At 38.5% G+C, this 18,224-nt stretch overlaps 1 protein-coding gene across 1 annotated transcript in view; it reads left to right on the plus strand.

Annotated features, from left to right (window-relative positions):
- Nucleotides 1-18,224, plus strand: part of LOC109567079 (ATP-binding cassette sub-family C member 4-like) — a 160,055-nt gene that overhangs the window by 46,260 nt on the left and 95,571 nt on the right. The window contains exons 7-11 of the mRNA XM_070799962.1: nt 6,859-7,068; nt 8,287-8,427; nt 9,221-9,258; nt 9,651-9,745; nt 11,600-11,746. Of these exons, the coding sequence (XP_070656063.1) occupies nt 6,859-7,068; nt 8,287-8,427; nt 9,221-9,258; nt 9,651-9,745; nt 11,600-11,746 (631 nt within the window). The remainder of the gene's footprint in view (nt 1-6,858; nt 7,069-8,286; nt 8,428-9,220; nt 9,259-9,650; nt 9,746-11,599; nt 11,747-18,224) is intronic.

Genomic DNA, 18,224 nt, shown 5'->3' on the forward strand with positions numbered 1-18,224 from the left:
CAAGGTGATAAGTCGCAGCGACTGTGCTTGCCAAACACCTGGTCACCTGAGCTGCTTGGACCTGGGAAGGGCACAAAATGCAGGCCCAACCGAGTCTGCGCCTCTGAGGTCTACTCGAGTACCTGAACCTGAGTGGCTTAGACCTGGGAAGTGCACACAACCCAGGGCCCGCCTCAGACAGTTCCTGGCAGAGCAACCTAGAGCCTAAGCAGTGTAGACAGGGAAAGCACACATGCCGTGAGCGGGGGCAAACCCAGTGTGGCCGAGACACTGCAAACACACGCTAGTGTTATTTGTTTGTAGCGTCCCTCCCTCCCCACAGCACGACTGAACAAGTGAGCCTAAAAAAGTGTCCACCACTGCCCCCTGTGTCAGGGCAGAAATTAGACACTGAAGAGACCAGCAAATAGAAGAAGCTAAAACAGAGGGAACAGCCTTGGAAGCGACAGGTGCGATAGATTAAAACCCTGTAGTTAGTACCGACTACATAGGAAGGGGGCTATAGATCTTGAGAAATATAAGCCAGATCAAGGAACTATCCAAAAAAGAACTGACCCCACACTGCCCACAACACCACCAGAGAAAGTCCTAGATATATTTTTACTATTTTTACTATCTTTGTTTACTTTTTTTTAAAATTAAAAAAAATTTAAGTCCTCTATTACTCCTTTAATTTTCATTTTTATAACCTACTATTTCTTTGGAAAAAAAAAAAGACCTTATTTCTTAAAGCAAAATTCATATATATATATATTTTATAATTTTTGTGATTGTTTTTTTTTTTCTTTAATATTGTGTTTTTGAAAATACAACTTCTACTCTAGATTTTTAATCTTTGTTTTTTGGTATTTGTTATCAATTTTGTACCTTTAAGAACCCAATCTTTAGTACCCATTTTTACTTGGGAGCAAGATTACTGGCTTGACTGCTCTCTGCCCGCTTTGGACTCTCCTTTTTCTCCACCAGGTTGTCTCTATCTCCTCTCTCCCCCTTCTCTTCTCTACCTAACTCTGTGAATCTCTTTGTGTGCTCCGGACTGTGGAGAACACTTAGGGAACTGATTACTGGTTGTAATCTCCTTTTGATTACTCCCTTTATCCTCCTGGTCACCTCTGTTTCCTTCCTCCCTCTTCTCTTCTCTGTATAACTCCGTGAACATCTCTGAGTGGTCCAGACTGTGGAGAGCACATAAATATCAGATCAGATCAGATCAGTCACTCAGTCATGTCTGACTCTTTGTGACCCCATGAATCGCAGCATGCCAGGCCTCCCTGTCCATCACCAACTCCTGGAGTTCACTCAGACTCATGTCCATCGAGTCAGTGATGCCATCCAGCCATCTCATCCTCTGTCGTCCCCTTCTCCTCCTGCCCCCAATCCCTCCCAGCATCAGAGACTTTTCCAATGAATCAGCTCTTTGCATGAGGTGGCCAAAGTACTGGAGGTTCAGCTTTAGAATCATTCCTTCCACAGAAATCCTAGGGCTGACCTCCTTCAGAATGGACTGGTTGGATCTCCTTGCAGTCCAAGGGATCAGATAAAATAGACTTTAAAACAAAGGCTGTGAAAAGAGACAAAGAAAGACACTACATAATGATCAAAGGATCAATCCAAGAAGAAGATATAGCAATTATAAATATATATGCATCCAACATAGGAGCACCGAAATATGTAAGACAAATGCTAACAAGTATGAAAGGGGAAATTAACAATAATGCAATAATAGTGGGAGACTCACTCACACCTATGGATAGATCAACTAACAGAAAATTAACTAGGAAACACAAACTTTAAGTGATACAATAGACCAGTTAGACCCAATTGATATCTATAGGACATTTCACCCCAAAACAATGAATTTCACCTTTTTCTCAAGTGCACACGGAATCTTCTCCAAGATAGATCACATCCTGGGCCATAAATCTAGCCTTTGTAAGTTCAAAGAAATTGAAATCATTCCAAGCATCTTTTCTGACCACAAAGCAGTAAGATTAGATCTCAATTACAGGAGAAAAACTATTAAAAATTCCAACATATGGAGGCTGAACAACATGCTGCTGAATAACCAACAAATCACAGAAGAAATGAAAAACAAATCAAAATATGCATAGAAACAAATGAAAATGAAAACACAACAACCCAAAACCTGTGGGACACTGTAAAAGCAGTGCTAAGGAGAAGGTTCATAGCAATACAGGCATACCTCAAGAAACAAGAAAAAAGTCAAATAATCTAACTCTACACCTAAAGCAACTAGAAAAGGAAGAAATGAAGAACCCCAAGGTTAGTAGAAGGAAAGAAATCTTAAAAATTAGGGCAGAAATAAATGCAAAAGAAACAAAGAGACCATAGCAAAAATCAACAAAGCCAAAAGTTGGTTCTTTGAGAGGATAAACAAAATTGACAACCATTAGTCAGACTGATCAAGAAACAAAGGGAGAAAAACCAAATCAATAAAATTAGAAATGAAAATGGAGAGATCACAAAAGACAACATGAAATACAAAGGATCATAAGAGACTACTACCCGCAATTATATGGCAATAAAATGGACAACTTGGAAAAAATGGACAAATTCTTAGAAAAGTACAACTTTCCAAAACTGAACCAGGAAGAAGTAGAATATCTTAACAGACCCATCACAAGCACGGAAATTGAAACTGTAATCAGAAATTTTCCAGCAAACAAAAGCCCAGGTCCAGATGGCTTAACAGCTGAATTTTACCAAAAATTTAGAGAAAAGCTAACACCTATCCTACTCAAACTCTTTCAGAAAATTTCAGAGGAAGGTGAACTTCCAAACTCATTCTATGAGGCCACCGTCACCCTTATACCAAAACCTGACAAAGATGCCACAAAAAAAAAGAAAACTGCAGGCCAATATCACTGGTGCACATAGATGCAAAAATCCTTACCAAAATTCTAGCAATCAGAATCCAACACCATATTAAAAAGATCATACATCATGACCAAGTGGGTTTTATCCCAGGGATGCAAGGATTCTTCAATATCTGAAAATCAATCAATGTAATACACCACATTAACAAATAAAAAATAAAAGCCATATGAGTATCTCAATAGATGCAGAGAAAGCCTTTGACAAAATTAAACATCCATTTATGATAAAAACTCCCCAGAAAGCAGGAATAGAAGGAACATACCTCAACATAATAAAAGCTATATATGACAAACCTACAGCAAACATTATCCTCAATAGTGAAAAATTGAAAGCATTTCCCCTAAAGTCAGAAACAAGACAAGGGTGCCCACTCTCACCACTACTATTCAACATAGTTTTGGAAGTTTTGGCCACAGCAATCAGAGCAGAAAAAGAAATAAAAGGAATCCAAATTGGAAAAGAAGAAGTCAAACTCTCACTGTTTGCAGATGACATGATCCTCTACATAGAAAACCCTAAAGACTCTACCAGAAAATTACTAGAGCTAATCAATGAATACAGTAAAGTGGCAGGTTATAAAATCAACACACAGAAATCCCTTGCATTCCTATACACTAATAATGAGACAATAGAAAGAGAAATTAAGGAAACAATTCCATTCACCATTGCAACGGAAAGAATAAAATACTTAGGAATATATCTACCTAAAGAAACTAAAGACCTATATATAGAAAACTATAAAACACTGGTGAAAGAAATCAAAGAGGGCACTAATAGATGGAGAAATATACGATGTTCATGGATCGGAAGAATCAATATAGTGAAAATGAGTATACTACCCAAAGCAATCTATAGATTCAATGCCATCCCTGTCAAGCTACCCATGGTAGTTTTCACAGAGCTAGAACAAATAATTTCACAATTTGTATGGAAATACAAAAAACCTCGAAAAGCCTAAGCAGTCTTGAGAAAGAAGAATGGAACTGGAGGAATCAACCTGCCTGACTTCAGGCTCTACTACAAAGCCACAGTCATCAAGACAGTATGGTACTGGCACAAAGACAGAAACATAGATCAATGGAACAAAATAGAAGGCCCAGAGATAAATCCACACACCTATGGACACCTTATCTTTGACACAGGAGGCAAGAATATACAATGGAGAAAAGACAATCTCTTTAACAAGTGGTGCTGGGAAAACTGGTCAACCACTTGTAAAAGAATGAAACTAGAACACTTTCTAACACCATACACAAAAATAAACTCAAAATGGATTAAAGATCTCAACGTAAGACCAGAAATTATAAAACTCTTAGAGGAGAACATAGGCAAAACACTCTCTGACATACATCACAGCAGGATCCTCTATGACCCACCTCCCAGAATATTGGAAATAAAAGCAAAAGTAAACAAATGGGACCTAATTAAACTTAAGAGCTTCTGTACAACAAAGGAAACTATAAGCAAGGTGAAAAGACAGCCTTCAGAATGGGAGAAAATAATAGCAAATGAAGCAACTGACAAACAACTAATCTCAAAAATATACAAGCAACTCCTGCAGCTCAACTCAGAAAAATAAATAACCCAATCAAAAAATGGGCCAGAGAACTAAATAGACATTTCTCCAAAGAAGACATACAGATGGCTAACAAACACATGAAAAGATGCTCAACATCACTCATTATCAGAGAAATGCAAATCAAAACCACTATGAGGTACCATTTCACGCCAGTCAGAATGGCTGCTATCCAAAAATCTACAAGCAATAAGTCTGAATGGCTGCTATCCAAAAGTCTACAAGCAATAAGTGCTGGAGAGGATGTGGAGAAAAGGGAACCCTCTCACACTGTTGGTGGGAATGCAAACTAGTACAGCCATTATGGAGAACAGTGTGAAGATTCCTTAAAAAACTGGAAATAGAACTGCCTTATGACCCAGCAATCCCACTGCTGGGCATACACACTGAGGAAACCAGAAGTGAAAGAGACACGTGTACCCCAATGTTCATCGCAGCACTGTTTATAATAGCCAGGACATGGAAGCAACCTAGATGTCCATCAGTAGTTGAATGGATAAGAAAGCTGTGGTACATATACACAATGGAGTATTACTCAGCCATTAAAAACAATACATTTGAATCAGTTCTAATGAGGTGGATGAAACTGGAGCCTATTATATAGAGTGAAGTAAGCCAGAAAGAAAAACACCAATACAGTATATTAACGCATATATATGGAATTTAGAAAGATGGTAACGATAACCCTGTATGTGAGACTGCAAAAGAGACACAGATGTCTAGAACAATCTTTTGGACTCTGTGGGAGACGGTGAGGGTGGGATGATTTGGTAGAATGGCATTGAAACATGTAAAATAACATATATGAAATGAACCACCAGTCTAGGTTCGATGCATGGTTCAGCATGTTTGGGGCTGGTGCACTTGGATGACCCAGAGGGATGGTATGGGGAGGGAGGTGGGTGGGGGGTTCAGGATGGGGAACACAGGTATACCTGTGGTGGATTCATGTTGATGTATGGTAAGACTAATACAGTATTATAAAGTAATTAGCCTCCAATTAAAATATTAAATTTATATTAAAAAAAAAAAGCAGAGACATTACCCTGCCAACTAACGTCCATCTAGTCAAAGCTACAGTTTTTCCAGTAGACATGTATGGATGTTGGACCATAAGGAAAGCCGAGCACCGAAGAATTGATGCTTTTGAACTATGTGTTAGAGAAGACTCTTGAGAGTCCCTTGATCTATAAAGAGATTCAACCAGTCAGTCTTCAAGGAAATCAGTCCTGAATGTTCACTGGAAGGCATGATGCTGAAGCTGAGTCTCTGATACTTTGGCCTCCTGATATGAAGAACTGACTCATTGGAAAAGGCCCTGATTCTGATAAAGATTGAATACAGGAAGAGAAGGTGACGACAGAGGATGTGATGGTTGGATGGCATCACTGACTCAATGGACATGAGTTTGGGCAAACTCTGGGAGTTGGCGATGGACAGGGAGGCCTGGCGTGCTGCAGTCCATGGGGTTGCAAAGAGTCAGACACGAGTGAGCGACTGAACAGGATTGAACTGGAGGGAGGGAAACTGAAGTATAATTTCATGTATTTTCAAAGAACTTGATTAGATTGGCGGTTGATTAGATATGCAGTTGCCTGATCTGAGGAGGCCTGGTTATCTGATTGTAATTGGTTGTTTTTAAGTTCTCCTCTCAAATTTGAGCTCACTGATTCTGGGTTAGGTTTTGGTTTGCTGCCAAGGCTTTAGAACCACTCCAGTGTCGTGGCCTTCTTGTTTAATGACTTGAACAGAAAGAATATTGAATTTGCAGTTGGGAACTTTCTGAGTTTGTGGGGAAGTTATAAAGACAATGAAGACACAGCTCATGGATTCTCTGTCCAGAGCTACTTCTTACCGGTCTTGTCCCAGCTGAACATATGCTACTGTGACAGTGACATGGTCAGCAAAGATTTGATGAGTGACTTTTACCTATGCAGATGTGCTTGTGGCCACCTCTGTGTCAGTCTTAAGTTTGTTTCCTGGAATATCTTCTCCAATTGACTGTTTTTAAAAATTCTGCTTGTCATATGAAGTTTATCTGAATTGTCTAAAAAAACTCTACTGATACTTCCACTGACATCTATAGTTTTTGCTTCCCTAAGTGCCCACAGTAGTTATATCAACGGCCTCCATTTTTAACACATGAGCACACATTTCTTTCATATCTGCCAGCACCTTACACAATATTTGGTTTGGCAGAGAACAGAAGGCTTGTACTGTGTCTAGCTGAACTAGATTTGTGAACCATAATTCCAGACCTAAGAAATATTTTCTTACAAAAGTTATAGTTTAATACTAGTTAACTTTTCTTGATTAGTATTTAAATTAGGTTAGTATTATCTAATGTAAGTGCATTCCTCTCAAGTTTAAAATTTTTATTTTAGGGTGAAATGGTGCAAAAAGGGACTTATGCTGAATTACTGAAATCCGGGGTAGATTTTACTTCCCTTTTAAAAAAGGAGAATGAGGAGGCCAAACCATCTCCAGTTCCTGAATCTCCGACTATGAGAACTCAGACCTCCTCCGAGTCTCCAGTTCAGTCTCAACAGTCTTCCACACCCTTGTTGAAAGATGCAGCTGCAGAAGACCAAGATGTGAGTTTCTCATTCTGCAACCTCCTGGTCTGTCTGCTTTTGATGGCCATTCAGTCTTCTCCTCTCATGACATCTTTGTCTCAAAGTAAATCAGTTTCCAGGGCCTTATTCCATGGAATTGGTAGATTTAAATTGCTCTTTGACCAGGATTCTCCTCTGGGTATAGGATGATGAATCTTATCAAGATCAGTAGTGGGTACACTGCTATGAATTTCTGGGTGTATGTTTATAATGGCTCCCAGCTTCCCTTTTACATCCAGAGGCTTACTATGAAGACCTTCTCCTATCAAATCCTGCTGTGACCACATTAAATCAGCTATTTTTCCTACATATTGGAATGTTCTGGCACTGCAGATGACTGATTGTCGTATTTTGCCTTGGTGTCAGAAGGGTTGTGATAGACCAGAGATAACGTGTGCTAAGGCCCTGACACACAGCAGACACTGATTAGCCCCTCACATTCCACACTCAGGAATCACTGAAATTCAGGAACCACATAGATTCAGATCATACACTGTCCTCCTGCTATCCAAACTCACCTTATTCCAACTCGTTGCGTGAACTCAGCTTACTGTATTTGACTAGTATTTTGAGGACCAGCTATGTTTTATGTTTTCATCATTGAGTGACACAAGTCATTTAGAGGGATACATTAACTACATTTTGTGTGTTATTTTGGAACAAACTTCTGCATTCATATTTGAATTGGATATGTTTTGCGTGTGCCGAAAGTCATGATATCCAATTTTTATTCTTTAGTCATATAATTTATTTTTTAATTGGAGTATAACTGCTTTATAATGTTGTGTTGTTTTCCACTGTGCAATGAAGTGAATCCACTATATGTATACATATATCCCCTCCCTCTTGGACTCCCTTTCCCTGCTACACCTCTGTCCCAAACATCTAGATCATCACAGAGCACTGCTACTTTAAGCAAAGCCACGCAACAATGAATAACCTTGTGCAAATGATATTTCCTTATTTCTAATAGATTACTAGAAGTAGTATGGCTAGGTCCAAGAGTCAATGCATATATGGTTAGGTTAGATATTTCCATACCTTGTCCATAGGAGATGGACCATCTTGCACTCCTACCAGCATGTGAGGTGTGTCTGTTTTCGCCACAGAATTGCAATTTAGGGCATTGTTGAACTTTTGTAGTTTTGTAGTTCATTATTTAAAATTTTGTCTTTCACTGCCATTTTTCCCTTCAAGACTGAGAATATACAGGATACACTATCTGAGGAGAGACGTTTAGAAGGAAAAGTTGGTTTTAAGACCTACAAGAATTACTTCAGAGCTGGTGCTCACTGGTCTGTCATCATTTTCCTTATTCTAGTAAACATAGCAGCTCAGGTAAGTAAGGAAATTTGTTTTGGTGTGTGCCCTTAGCCTGATATTCACATATTATTTATACTGTGTCTATTTGTTTAATTATTATTATGTTTATGAAGAGACTTATTTTAAAAAACTGGCTCATGAAGCTGTGGGATCTGCCTGGGTGAATCTGAAAGCAGAAGAGCAGGCCTGCAGGCTGGAACCTCAGGCAGGACCTGAAGTCTTAAGGCAGAATTGCTTCCTCCTTTAGGAAGCTTCAGGCTGTGCTCTTTCAGCCTTTGACTGACTGGATGGGGCCCACCACATTATGATGGTTATTTTTACTTAAGTTGACTAATTATAGATATGAACCACAATCCACAAAAAATACCTTCACATTAATATCTAGAGGAGTATTTGATTAAATGACCAGAGACTGGAATGGCTAAGGTGATACAGAAAACTGACTATCACAGTACCTGTCAAGAGTCTTCCTTCAAAACCTCAAACATTTATACTACTACTTATTTTTTTGCATGTACTTGGATTTGCATTCAAATATACTATCTTTGGGTAGCAAAATAAGTGAGGCTTATTGGTGTTGTGTGTTTGTGACAAATTCTAGAAAAAAAAAAAAAGAAAGCCTTTTAGAGATATTAAATTATAACATGCCCTCCCCTGACCTCTCATCATCTGGGCTGTGGGGCTTGGCACAGACCTGAGTCGGAAAGACCATCTCTGTTTTCTGGAGCCTTTCCGTCCCCCATCCTAGTGAGTGAGGTGTGAGGTTCAATAATGTCAGTGTGTGAGTGACTGTTATTTCCTGCTCCAGGCTGCCTACATCCTGCAGGATTGGTGGATTTTAAACTGGTGAGTGATTCCTGCTCTGACCCAAAGTGCTGTAAAGTCTACACAAAGCCTCACTTTCCCAGAGTCAGGGGGAGGGGTGGGGTTTGTTCAGCCTCCTCTTCTGACCCTCATGTAGTTTCCCTGAAGAAAAATCACAGTTCCTGCTGGACTGTGACCCTCCCATGGTCTCTCTCCATGTCTCACTTTCAGAAGCTTCCTCACAGACAGTTCTGAGAACTGAAAGTCGTGATTCAAATGGTATCTCTATAAGGTAGAGAGACATAAGGCCCTTAGAGCTGGGAACCGTTTTCTAGCATTAAACTCATCTCCTAAATTAAGGTTAATTTTTTTTTGGTATATTTGTATATTCTATCTATAGCATGATATTTTTTTTTTTCTTCCCTGTTCCATAGGACAAATGAGCAGAGTACTCTGAATATCATGGCATATGAAAAAGGAAATATAACAGAGATGCTTGATCTGAACTGGTACTTAGGAATTTTTTCAGGTAAAGCCGAATCATCTGGTCTATTATACTAGAGTCTGAGGTGCTTAGAAGGAGCCTGTGTGAGCAACTAGGGCTTCCAGGAGAAATTCAGAAATACCTCAACAAATAAGAGTCTGAGTCGCATTTACTCTATGAATTAATTGGAATAATTATTTTAAAAAATCTACTAGAAGAAGGTGAATGAAGACTCTTAATTTGCTCTGTACTGGATTTTGGAAGTTAAACTAGAATTGAACATTCAGAAAATCAGCCCCTGGAAACGTGCTACTGTCTATTCTGATAGGTTGCTTTATCTAAATCTTATAATGTGGATGGACAAGGGGATTAGAAATGGATCCCCACCCTGTGGTTTGAATTTTTCCAGTTCTGTCTGAATAAACCCTGTCTTTTATTGAACTTAGATGAATTCCTCTGGCAGCAAGGGCCCCCAAGCAAAAGCACTATTTCCTTGCAGGTATGCAAATTCCCCTTTGCCACACTGCTCATCTCTTGGGCTTCACCAATTACTTAAGAGAGAAGCTAAGTAGGGAGAAATCCAGTGTCTGGAAATTAATTAGGATTCCTTCTCTTTCTTACCTTGAGATCACAATGTTATTGCATCTCCACTTATGTGATTAATTTAACATCTGGCTTGCCAGACTAATATTAATTAACATGGCTTTGTTTTCACAAAAGTGCCTAGAATATGTGTAGCATTTCGTACTTTCAAAAGGAAATCCTGATCTAAAATTTTAAAATATTTGCACAAGAAACACACATACTAACTTTCTGCAAAGATAGAGTGAATTATATTTTTGTAAGAACCCATTCATTGAAATTTGGTACTTCTTTTGTTGATCACTTGCTAAGAAACCTAAATCCACTAGCTGTTTACCTTCTGAATTGGTGGACTGTGGGGGCTTAAAGGAAGAAGGAAAATATTCTGTTGTATATCCATTTAGGATAGTGGGCTAAGGCAGATGCCTGTTGATGGAATTCAGGAATTCGAACAGCTTCCAAAGTTGGAATAACAGTGATGTGAAAAGCTGAAGGAGAAAAAATACTTGATGGAATATTTGTAACAGAAGTTATTTCCAGTTTCCTTAGTATCATGGGTTCAAGAGATGTTAGGAGGGCTATTTTAATTTTTATATGCATAGTACATACTCATTTATGTTATTAATAGAACAAATTTAAATAATTATGTGCATTTACAAATGCTTTTTGTTTCTATAAAACAGTGAGATTAGATGCTCTTTTAAGTTAATTATCTTGTGTTAAGATATAATTTGTATTTTCTTGCAATTCAACTATTTAAGATATTTTCTACTTGTAACTTAGTATGGTATTTTCCTATTTTTTAAAGACACTGGGTATTTTGTACAATGAAATGAAATAATTTCTCCTGTTTCCTGTTAATTCACATGCTGATACCAAAGCATACCACAATTTCACATTATGGAAAATTTTGTAAATAGTGAGATTTGAAACATGGAGAATGATTAACTACTTTTTATAGTTAATTTTTCTTCTGAGTTTTTGTTAGAACTTGCAAATTGAGTTTGGAAAGCCTAGAAGGAAATTGTAGTTTACACCTCATTTTTTCTTCACACATGATTTCTGTTTAGTGAAAGGAAGATACTGATTTTCATATTCTTTTTAATAAATGTATCTTGTGAATGCATTAAACTTATAGAATCCATTCTATAGATGTATCTAAACTTATTTATTTCATATTCTATATATAAAAATTTATATGTAAATTCTTTTTATAGTGGAAAATACATAATATCTTTATAAACTGCCTGCTGTACTTCCATATCATTGAAGAAAAGGCAGAGATTTTATGTTATGAGTGACATTTCTTTATTTCAGGTTTAAATGGATCTAGTCTCCTTCTTGGTGTCATAAGATCTCTGTTGGCATTGTACGTCCTTGTTAATTCTTCACAAACTTTGCACAACAAAATGTTGAAGTCCATTTTGAGAGCTCCGGTATTGTTCTTTGATAGAAATCCAGCGGGTAAGTCAGACACCAGGTTTCTCAGTAAATATATCTTAACACATTTAGTGCTTTGCCATGTTCTGGTATTTGAAAATGGAAGAGATGCTTGGAAGAAATCACTGTGTGTGTTGATTCATTTTCTACAAAAAGCTTCACTGATATTTTTCTGTTACTAGAGAAAATTTGAATATAGGTGCATATAAGCTTTTCATTCGGAGAAGGCAATGGCACCCCACTCCAGTACTCTTGCCTGGAAAATCCCATGGATGGAGGAGCCTGGAAGGCTGTAGTCCATGGTGTCACTGAGGGTCGGACACTACTGAGCTACTTCACTTTCACTTTTCACTCTCATGCATTGAAGGAAATGGCAACCCACTCCAATGTTCTTGCCTGGAGAATCCCAGGGACGGGGGAGCCTAGTGGGCTGCCGTCTATGGGGTCGCACAGAGTCAGACACAACTGAAGTGACTTAGCATTTAGCATTCAAGCTTTTCATTTATGTGTGTGGGGGAAGATAAATGAATGTTCACTTAGCAGAATGATTTAGGAATCCATTTGTTGTGTGGCTTAGGAAACACCATATATTTGTTTTAAAAATGTATTTATTTTAATTGGAGGATAATTAATTTATAATATTGTGGTGGTCTTGCCATACATCAACATGAATCAGCCACGGGTGTACAATTGTCCTTTCATCCTGAAAACCCTCCCACCTCCCTCTCCACCCCATCCTTCAGGATTGTCCCAGAGTACCGGCTTTGAGTGCCCTGCTTCTTTCATCAAACTTGCACTGGTCATCTATTTTACATATGGTAATATACATGTTTCAGTTCTATTTTCTCAGATCATCCCACCCTTGCCTTCTCCCACATAGTCCAAGAGCCTGTAAAGAACAAGCTCTTTTGCTGCCTTGCATATAGGATTGTCATTACCATCTTTCTAAATTCCATATATATGCGTTAATATTCTGTATTGGTGTTTCTCTTTCTGACTTCACTCTAGACTCCAGTTTCATCCACCTCATTTGAACTGACCAAAATGCATTTTTTTTTAGAGCTGAGTAATATTCCATTGTGTATATGTATCATAACTTTCTTATCCATTTCTCTGTCAATGAACATCTAGGTTGCTTTCATGTCCTAGGTATTGTAAACAGTGCTGTAATGAACATTGGGGTGCATGTGTCTCTTTCAGTTCTGGTTTCCTCAGTGTGTATGCCCAGAAGTGGGATTGCTGGGTCATATGGCAATTCTATTTCCAGTTTTTTAAGGAATCTCCACACCATTCTCCATAGTGGCTGTACTAGTTAGCATTCCCACCAACAGTGTAAGAGGGAAACACCCTATATTTCATGTAAACATATTTAAATATTCTAGACTAGTTGCTAAAACATGGACTCTTAAATAGCATTAAGTTAGGTTGTCCCATATGAAGAACCTTCTTACAAGTAATCTCCCTATAGGACACAGGCTGTATCTTTCTTTCATTGCCCTTTTATTCCTGTAATCACACAGCTCTGGCATGTTCTCCAACTATGAGGTTTTCCTAATAAGGTAATGACTTCCAATTACATATAAGAGGCTTTGTGTTACCTAACAGGTGAATCTTCGATAGTAAGTTTCAAATATGAGTGTCCCTAGAAGCAGCAGAGGTTTACCAGTGGTTGATGCCTCCACCTTGAGGCCTTTCACCTGTCTTTGGAAACTTGGGTTTCTATGAAGAGTTAGTTCATCAGTTAATTGGACATGCTAACTCTGTCCAGTTAATTAGACTTGTGCTGAGGCCCAGGGAAACTTTGTTTTTGCAGGTGATGATTGACAGGACCTACTGAGGTAGGGAGGTGGGCTGGAGGGAGGATGGAAGTAGTCTTGGACTGACCATCAACTAGCCATGTGACCAAGCCCAAAGCAAGTAGATACTACTTGGGCAGTCAAATGTCAAGGCATGACATTGTCATGATATAAATATGGACTCTGGAGCCACCTTCCTAGGTTCAGTCCCGGTGCTAGTTCCTAATTGTGATAGCTGATTGTGGTTATGTTAATACTTATGTGTTAATATCTCTGTGTCATAGTTTTCTCACCTATAAAATAGAGATGCTGTTCATATCTACCATATCATAATACCATGGAAATTAAACATGTTAATACATTCAGAGGGCTTAGCACATGGTAAGTGCCTAATGAACCTTAGTGATGAAGATGACATAGTGTCTGGGAACTTTGTCTTCTGTGAGATGGGAATAATGGCTGCCCTCCTTCTTTCATAAGACCTTTTTGAGAATTAAATAAGACTGTTTAGGGTAGTATCCTGTGCAGATTTATTCAGCAGTTGTTTAGTTCAGGCACTGGGTAAAACACAGGATAATAACCTGCAAAGGCCCATACAGATCTCGTCTTACTAGGAAACTGTAGAGAGAAAGTGATTGGAGGAGTCTATGCTATTATGGCTGTGAATTTGTTCCACTTTGTCGGTTAATGTGAAAACTACAATCATAACGTTTGGAGCATTAAGTGGGACTGGATTTCCTTCATCACAGCTTCTGAGTGCTCATGACCACAGTTAACCAGGCTCTTCATGTTCAAGATCTGTAGGCTTCTCCACATGCTGACTCATTTATTTTTCAAGGATTTGGGACCAAGTTTAAATCTTTGAGGTTGCTCATCTTAGAGCAGCCGGCACACTAGTGTTTATCTTGCCTCCTTCTCCTTGTGTCTCTTAGCAGGACTTCATTCCTTCAGGAAAATAGAAGCCCAAATAAGTACTGCAAAGACAGGCCTAGTTTGCCTAAAAGGTTTAGGGGCCAAAAATTATTTATTTGCTCTTTTAGTGATGGGTTAAATTAAATTCATTTTTATAGTTTATTTTCAAAAGTAGAATTTGTAATAAATTGTTTGTGGTGGACTTTCTTTCTTGTATGTGATGGCATGAAGAGCAAACCACATATAGTGGTTCTCTGTAAGTTGCAGTTCATAGATCCAGACTATTCAAGCTTCCAAGTTCTGTTGTCTTTCAATCAAGGAACTGAAACTGTTAAACAACTAATACATTTCCCTGGGGGTTATTTATGCTTTAAAGAAGTTATGTGGGTTAAATATTTGATATCTGAAAGTAGCTTTACCTCACAAACTTAGGCCTTTATGAAGTAAAGAGGAGGAATTCATCCATTTTAAAACATCAGTAGACATTTAAAATCTATTATTGGATAGAGAGTTGGGATGTAGGTGAAGATTCTGTGATGTCCCAGTTTACTGAAACATAGCTTTGGAAGAGCTGTGCCAGTCACTTTTCTTTTCTTGGCCCCAGGTTTTAACATGTAAGGAGTGGGGGGACCTTTTCACTCTGTTGGTCATCTACTAGTTGTTATTTGTGGACCCAAGCACTAGAGAAAAAGTCCCTGTCTTCAAGGTATTTGAAAACTTAAATAATTGCAGACAATGGATTGATTATTAGTTTTTTTTAGTGTCGTCAATATTCTATGATTCATTATAGGAAAGATAGAGATCCAAAATTTGATACATCTGTAGATTGGAGATCTCAATTCACATGTACACACAACACAGACACTTATAAACATAGCCCTGTGGTGTATTTCTTTTTCATAGTCAATTACATAAGTTGTTGCCCTTATTTTCAAAAAAATTTCTAAAAACTGTTCTGGACCTTAAAGATGAAATGTTTTCAAAATGAAATCACACCAGTGGGAATGTGAGAGGAATTTAGGAAATAAAACTGATTAAAAAAAATCATCTCTAAGCTTAAAGCAAACTCAGCTCAGTATCCAGATTCTTGATGATACTGAAATGCTTTCTTGAGCCACCAGGGACAGTCTGGGTGCTAAAGCTCATCTCTGAAAGTGTGTTAGGGAAAGCAGAGGGAAGCCAGCACTTTCATTGTTGCCCTTGGTAATCTCTACACACACTTCTATCTGGGCCTTTTAGAAGCATGTTACAAATGTTTTGACAGTAGGCTGAACATGAGCAATGATGTTTTCTTCACAAATAATGTTGGCATGAAACTGTGATCTGTTGAATGTTTTTTTTTTCATTCTTGGTAATCAGGATTAATCTTCAGAAATTTCTCCCTCAGGTGAAACTCTAATATATAGGAAAAAAGGTGGCAAACTTCCAAGTACACTTTGAGTGGAAATTTATTAAGAGGTTGTCGAGTACAAAGCTATTATAAAATCAAGTTCTGTATTCTGAAAGTATTTTCCTTTCCTTTCTTTTTTTGCAAGTGCATTTTAATAGATTGTATCCCATGGGATTAGTTTTCATTCCAATCCCAAAGAAGGGCAATTCTAAAGAATGTTCAAACTATGGTACTATTGCACTCGTTTCATATACTAGCAGGAGTATGCTCAAATCCGTTGAGCTAGAACAACTGACCAAGAATACATCTCCAAAATATACAAGCAGCTCATGTAGCTCAATACCAAAAAAGCAAATAACCTAATCAAAAAGTGGACTGAAGACCTAAACAGACATTTCTCCACAGAAGATATATAAATGGCTAATAAGCACATGGAAAGATGCTCATCCTCGGTCATTATTAGAGAAATGCAAATCAAAACCACAATGAGGTGTCATCTCACATCAGTCAGAATGTCCATCATCCAAAAGTCCACAAACGATAAATGCTGGAGAGGGCGTGGAGAAAAGGGAACCCTGTTGCATTGTTGGTGCGAATGTAAACAGATACAGCCATTATGTAAGACAGGATTGTTGCTGTTCAGTCATTTAGTTGTGTCTGGCTCTTTGTGACCCCACTGACCACAGCACGCCAGGCTTCTTGTCCATCACCAAGTCCTGGAGCTTACTTAAACTCATGTCCATTGAGTTGGTGATGCCATCCAACCATCTCATCCTCTGTCATCCCCTTCTCCTCCCTCCTTCAATCTTTCCCAGCATCAGGGTCTTTTCCAATGAGTCAGTTCTTTGCATAAGGTGGCCAAAGTTTTGGAGTTTCAGCTTCAGCATCAGTCCTTCCAATAAATATTCAGGACTGATTTCCTTTAGGATTGACTGGTTTGATCTTCTTGCAGTCCAAGGGACTCTCGAGAGTCTTCTCCAACATCATGGTGGAAAAGCATCAATTCTTCAGCGCTCAGTGGCAAAGTTTATGCCCCCAAAAGTCACATCCATACATGACTATTGGAAAAACCATAGCTTTGGCTAGGTGGACCTTTGTTGTCAAAGTTAAGTCTCTTCCTTTTAATAAACTGTCTAGCTATGTCATAGCTTTTCTTCCAAGCAGCAAGCGTCTTTTAATTTCATGGCTGCAGTCACCGTCCATGGTGATTTTGGAGCCCAAGAAAATAAAGTGTGTCACTGTTTCCATTGTTTCCCTATCTATTTGCTGTAAAGTGATAGGACCAGGTGCCATTATCTTTGTTTTTTGAATGTTGAGTTTTAAGCCTTGAGTTTAAGTGAAAAAGTTTTAATTTTTTTCACTCTCCTCTTTCCCCTTTATCAATAGGCTCTTTAGTTCCTCTTCTTTTTCTGCCATAAGGATGGTGTTATCTACATATCTGAGGTTATTGATATTTCTCCCAACTATCTTGATTCCATCTTGTGCTTCATTTAGCCTGGCATTTCACGTGATATACTCTGAATATAGTTAAGCAGGGTAACGATATACAGTCTTGAGGCACTCCTTTCCTAATTTGGAACCAGTCCTTTGTTCTGTGTCCAGTTCTAACTGTTGCTTCTTGACCTCCACAAAGGTTTCTCAGGAGGCAGGTAAGGTGGTCTGGTATTCCTATCTCTCAAAGAATTTCCCACAGTTTGTTGTGATCCACACAATCAAAGGGTTTGGCATAGTAAATGAAGCAGAAGTAGATGTTTTTCTGGAATTCTCTTGCTTTTTCTATGATCCACTGGATGTTGGCCATTTGATCTCTGGTTCCTCTGCCTTTTCTAAATATAGCTTGTACATCTGAAAGTTCCCGGTTCATGTATTGAAGTGTAGCTTGAAGGATTTTGAGCATTATCTTGCTAGCATGTGAAATGAATGCAGTTGTGCAGTAATTTGAACATTCTTTGGCATTGCCCTTCTTTGAGACTGGAATGATACCTGACCTTTTCCAGTCCTGTGGTCGATGCTGAGTTTTCCAAATTTGCTGACATATTGTGTGCAGCACTTTCACAGCATCATCTTTTATTTATTTATTTTTTTCCTCTAATTTTATTTTATTTTTAAACTTTACATAATTGTATTAGTTTTGCCAAATATCAAAATGAATCCGCCACAGGTATACATGTGTTCCCCATCCCGAGCCCTCCTCCCTCCTCCCTCCCCATACCATCCCTCTGGGCCGTCCCAGTGCACCAGCCCCAAGCATCCAGCATCATGCTTCGAACCTGGACTGGCAACTCGTTTCCCACATGATACTTTACATGTTTCATTGCCATTCTCCCAAATCTTCCCACCCTCTCCCTCTCCCACAGAGTCCATAAGACTGTTCTATACATCAGTGTCTCTTTTGCTGTCTCGT

Source organism: Bos indicus, chromosome 12, assembly GCF_029378745.1.
Source record: "Bos indicus isolate NIAB-ARS_2022 breed Sahiwal x Tharparkar chromosome 12, NIAB-ARS_B.indTharparkar_mat_pri_1.0, whole genome shotgun sequence".
NCBI lineage: Eukaryota > Metazoa > Chordata > Mammalia > Artiodactyla > Bovidae > Bos > Bos indicus.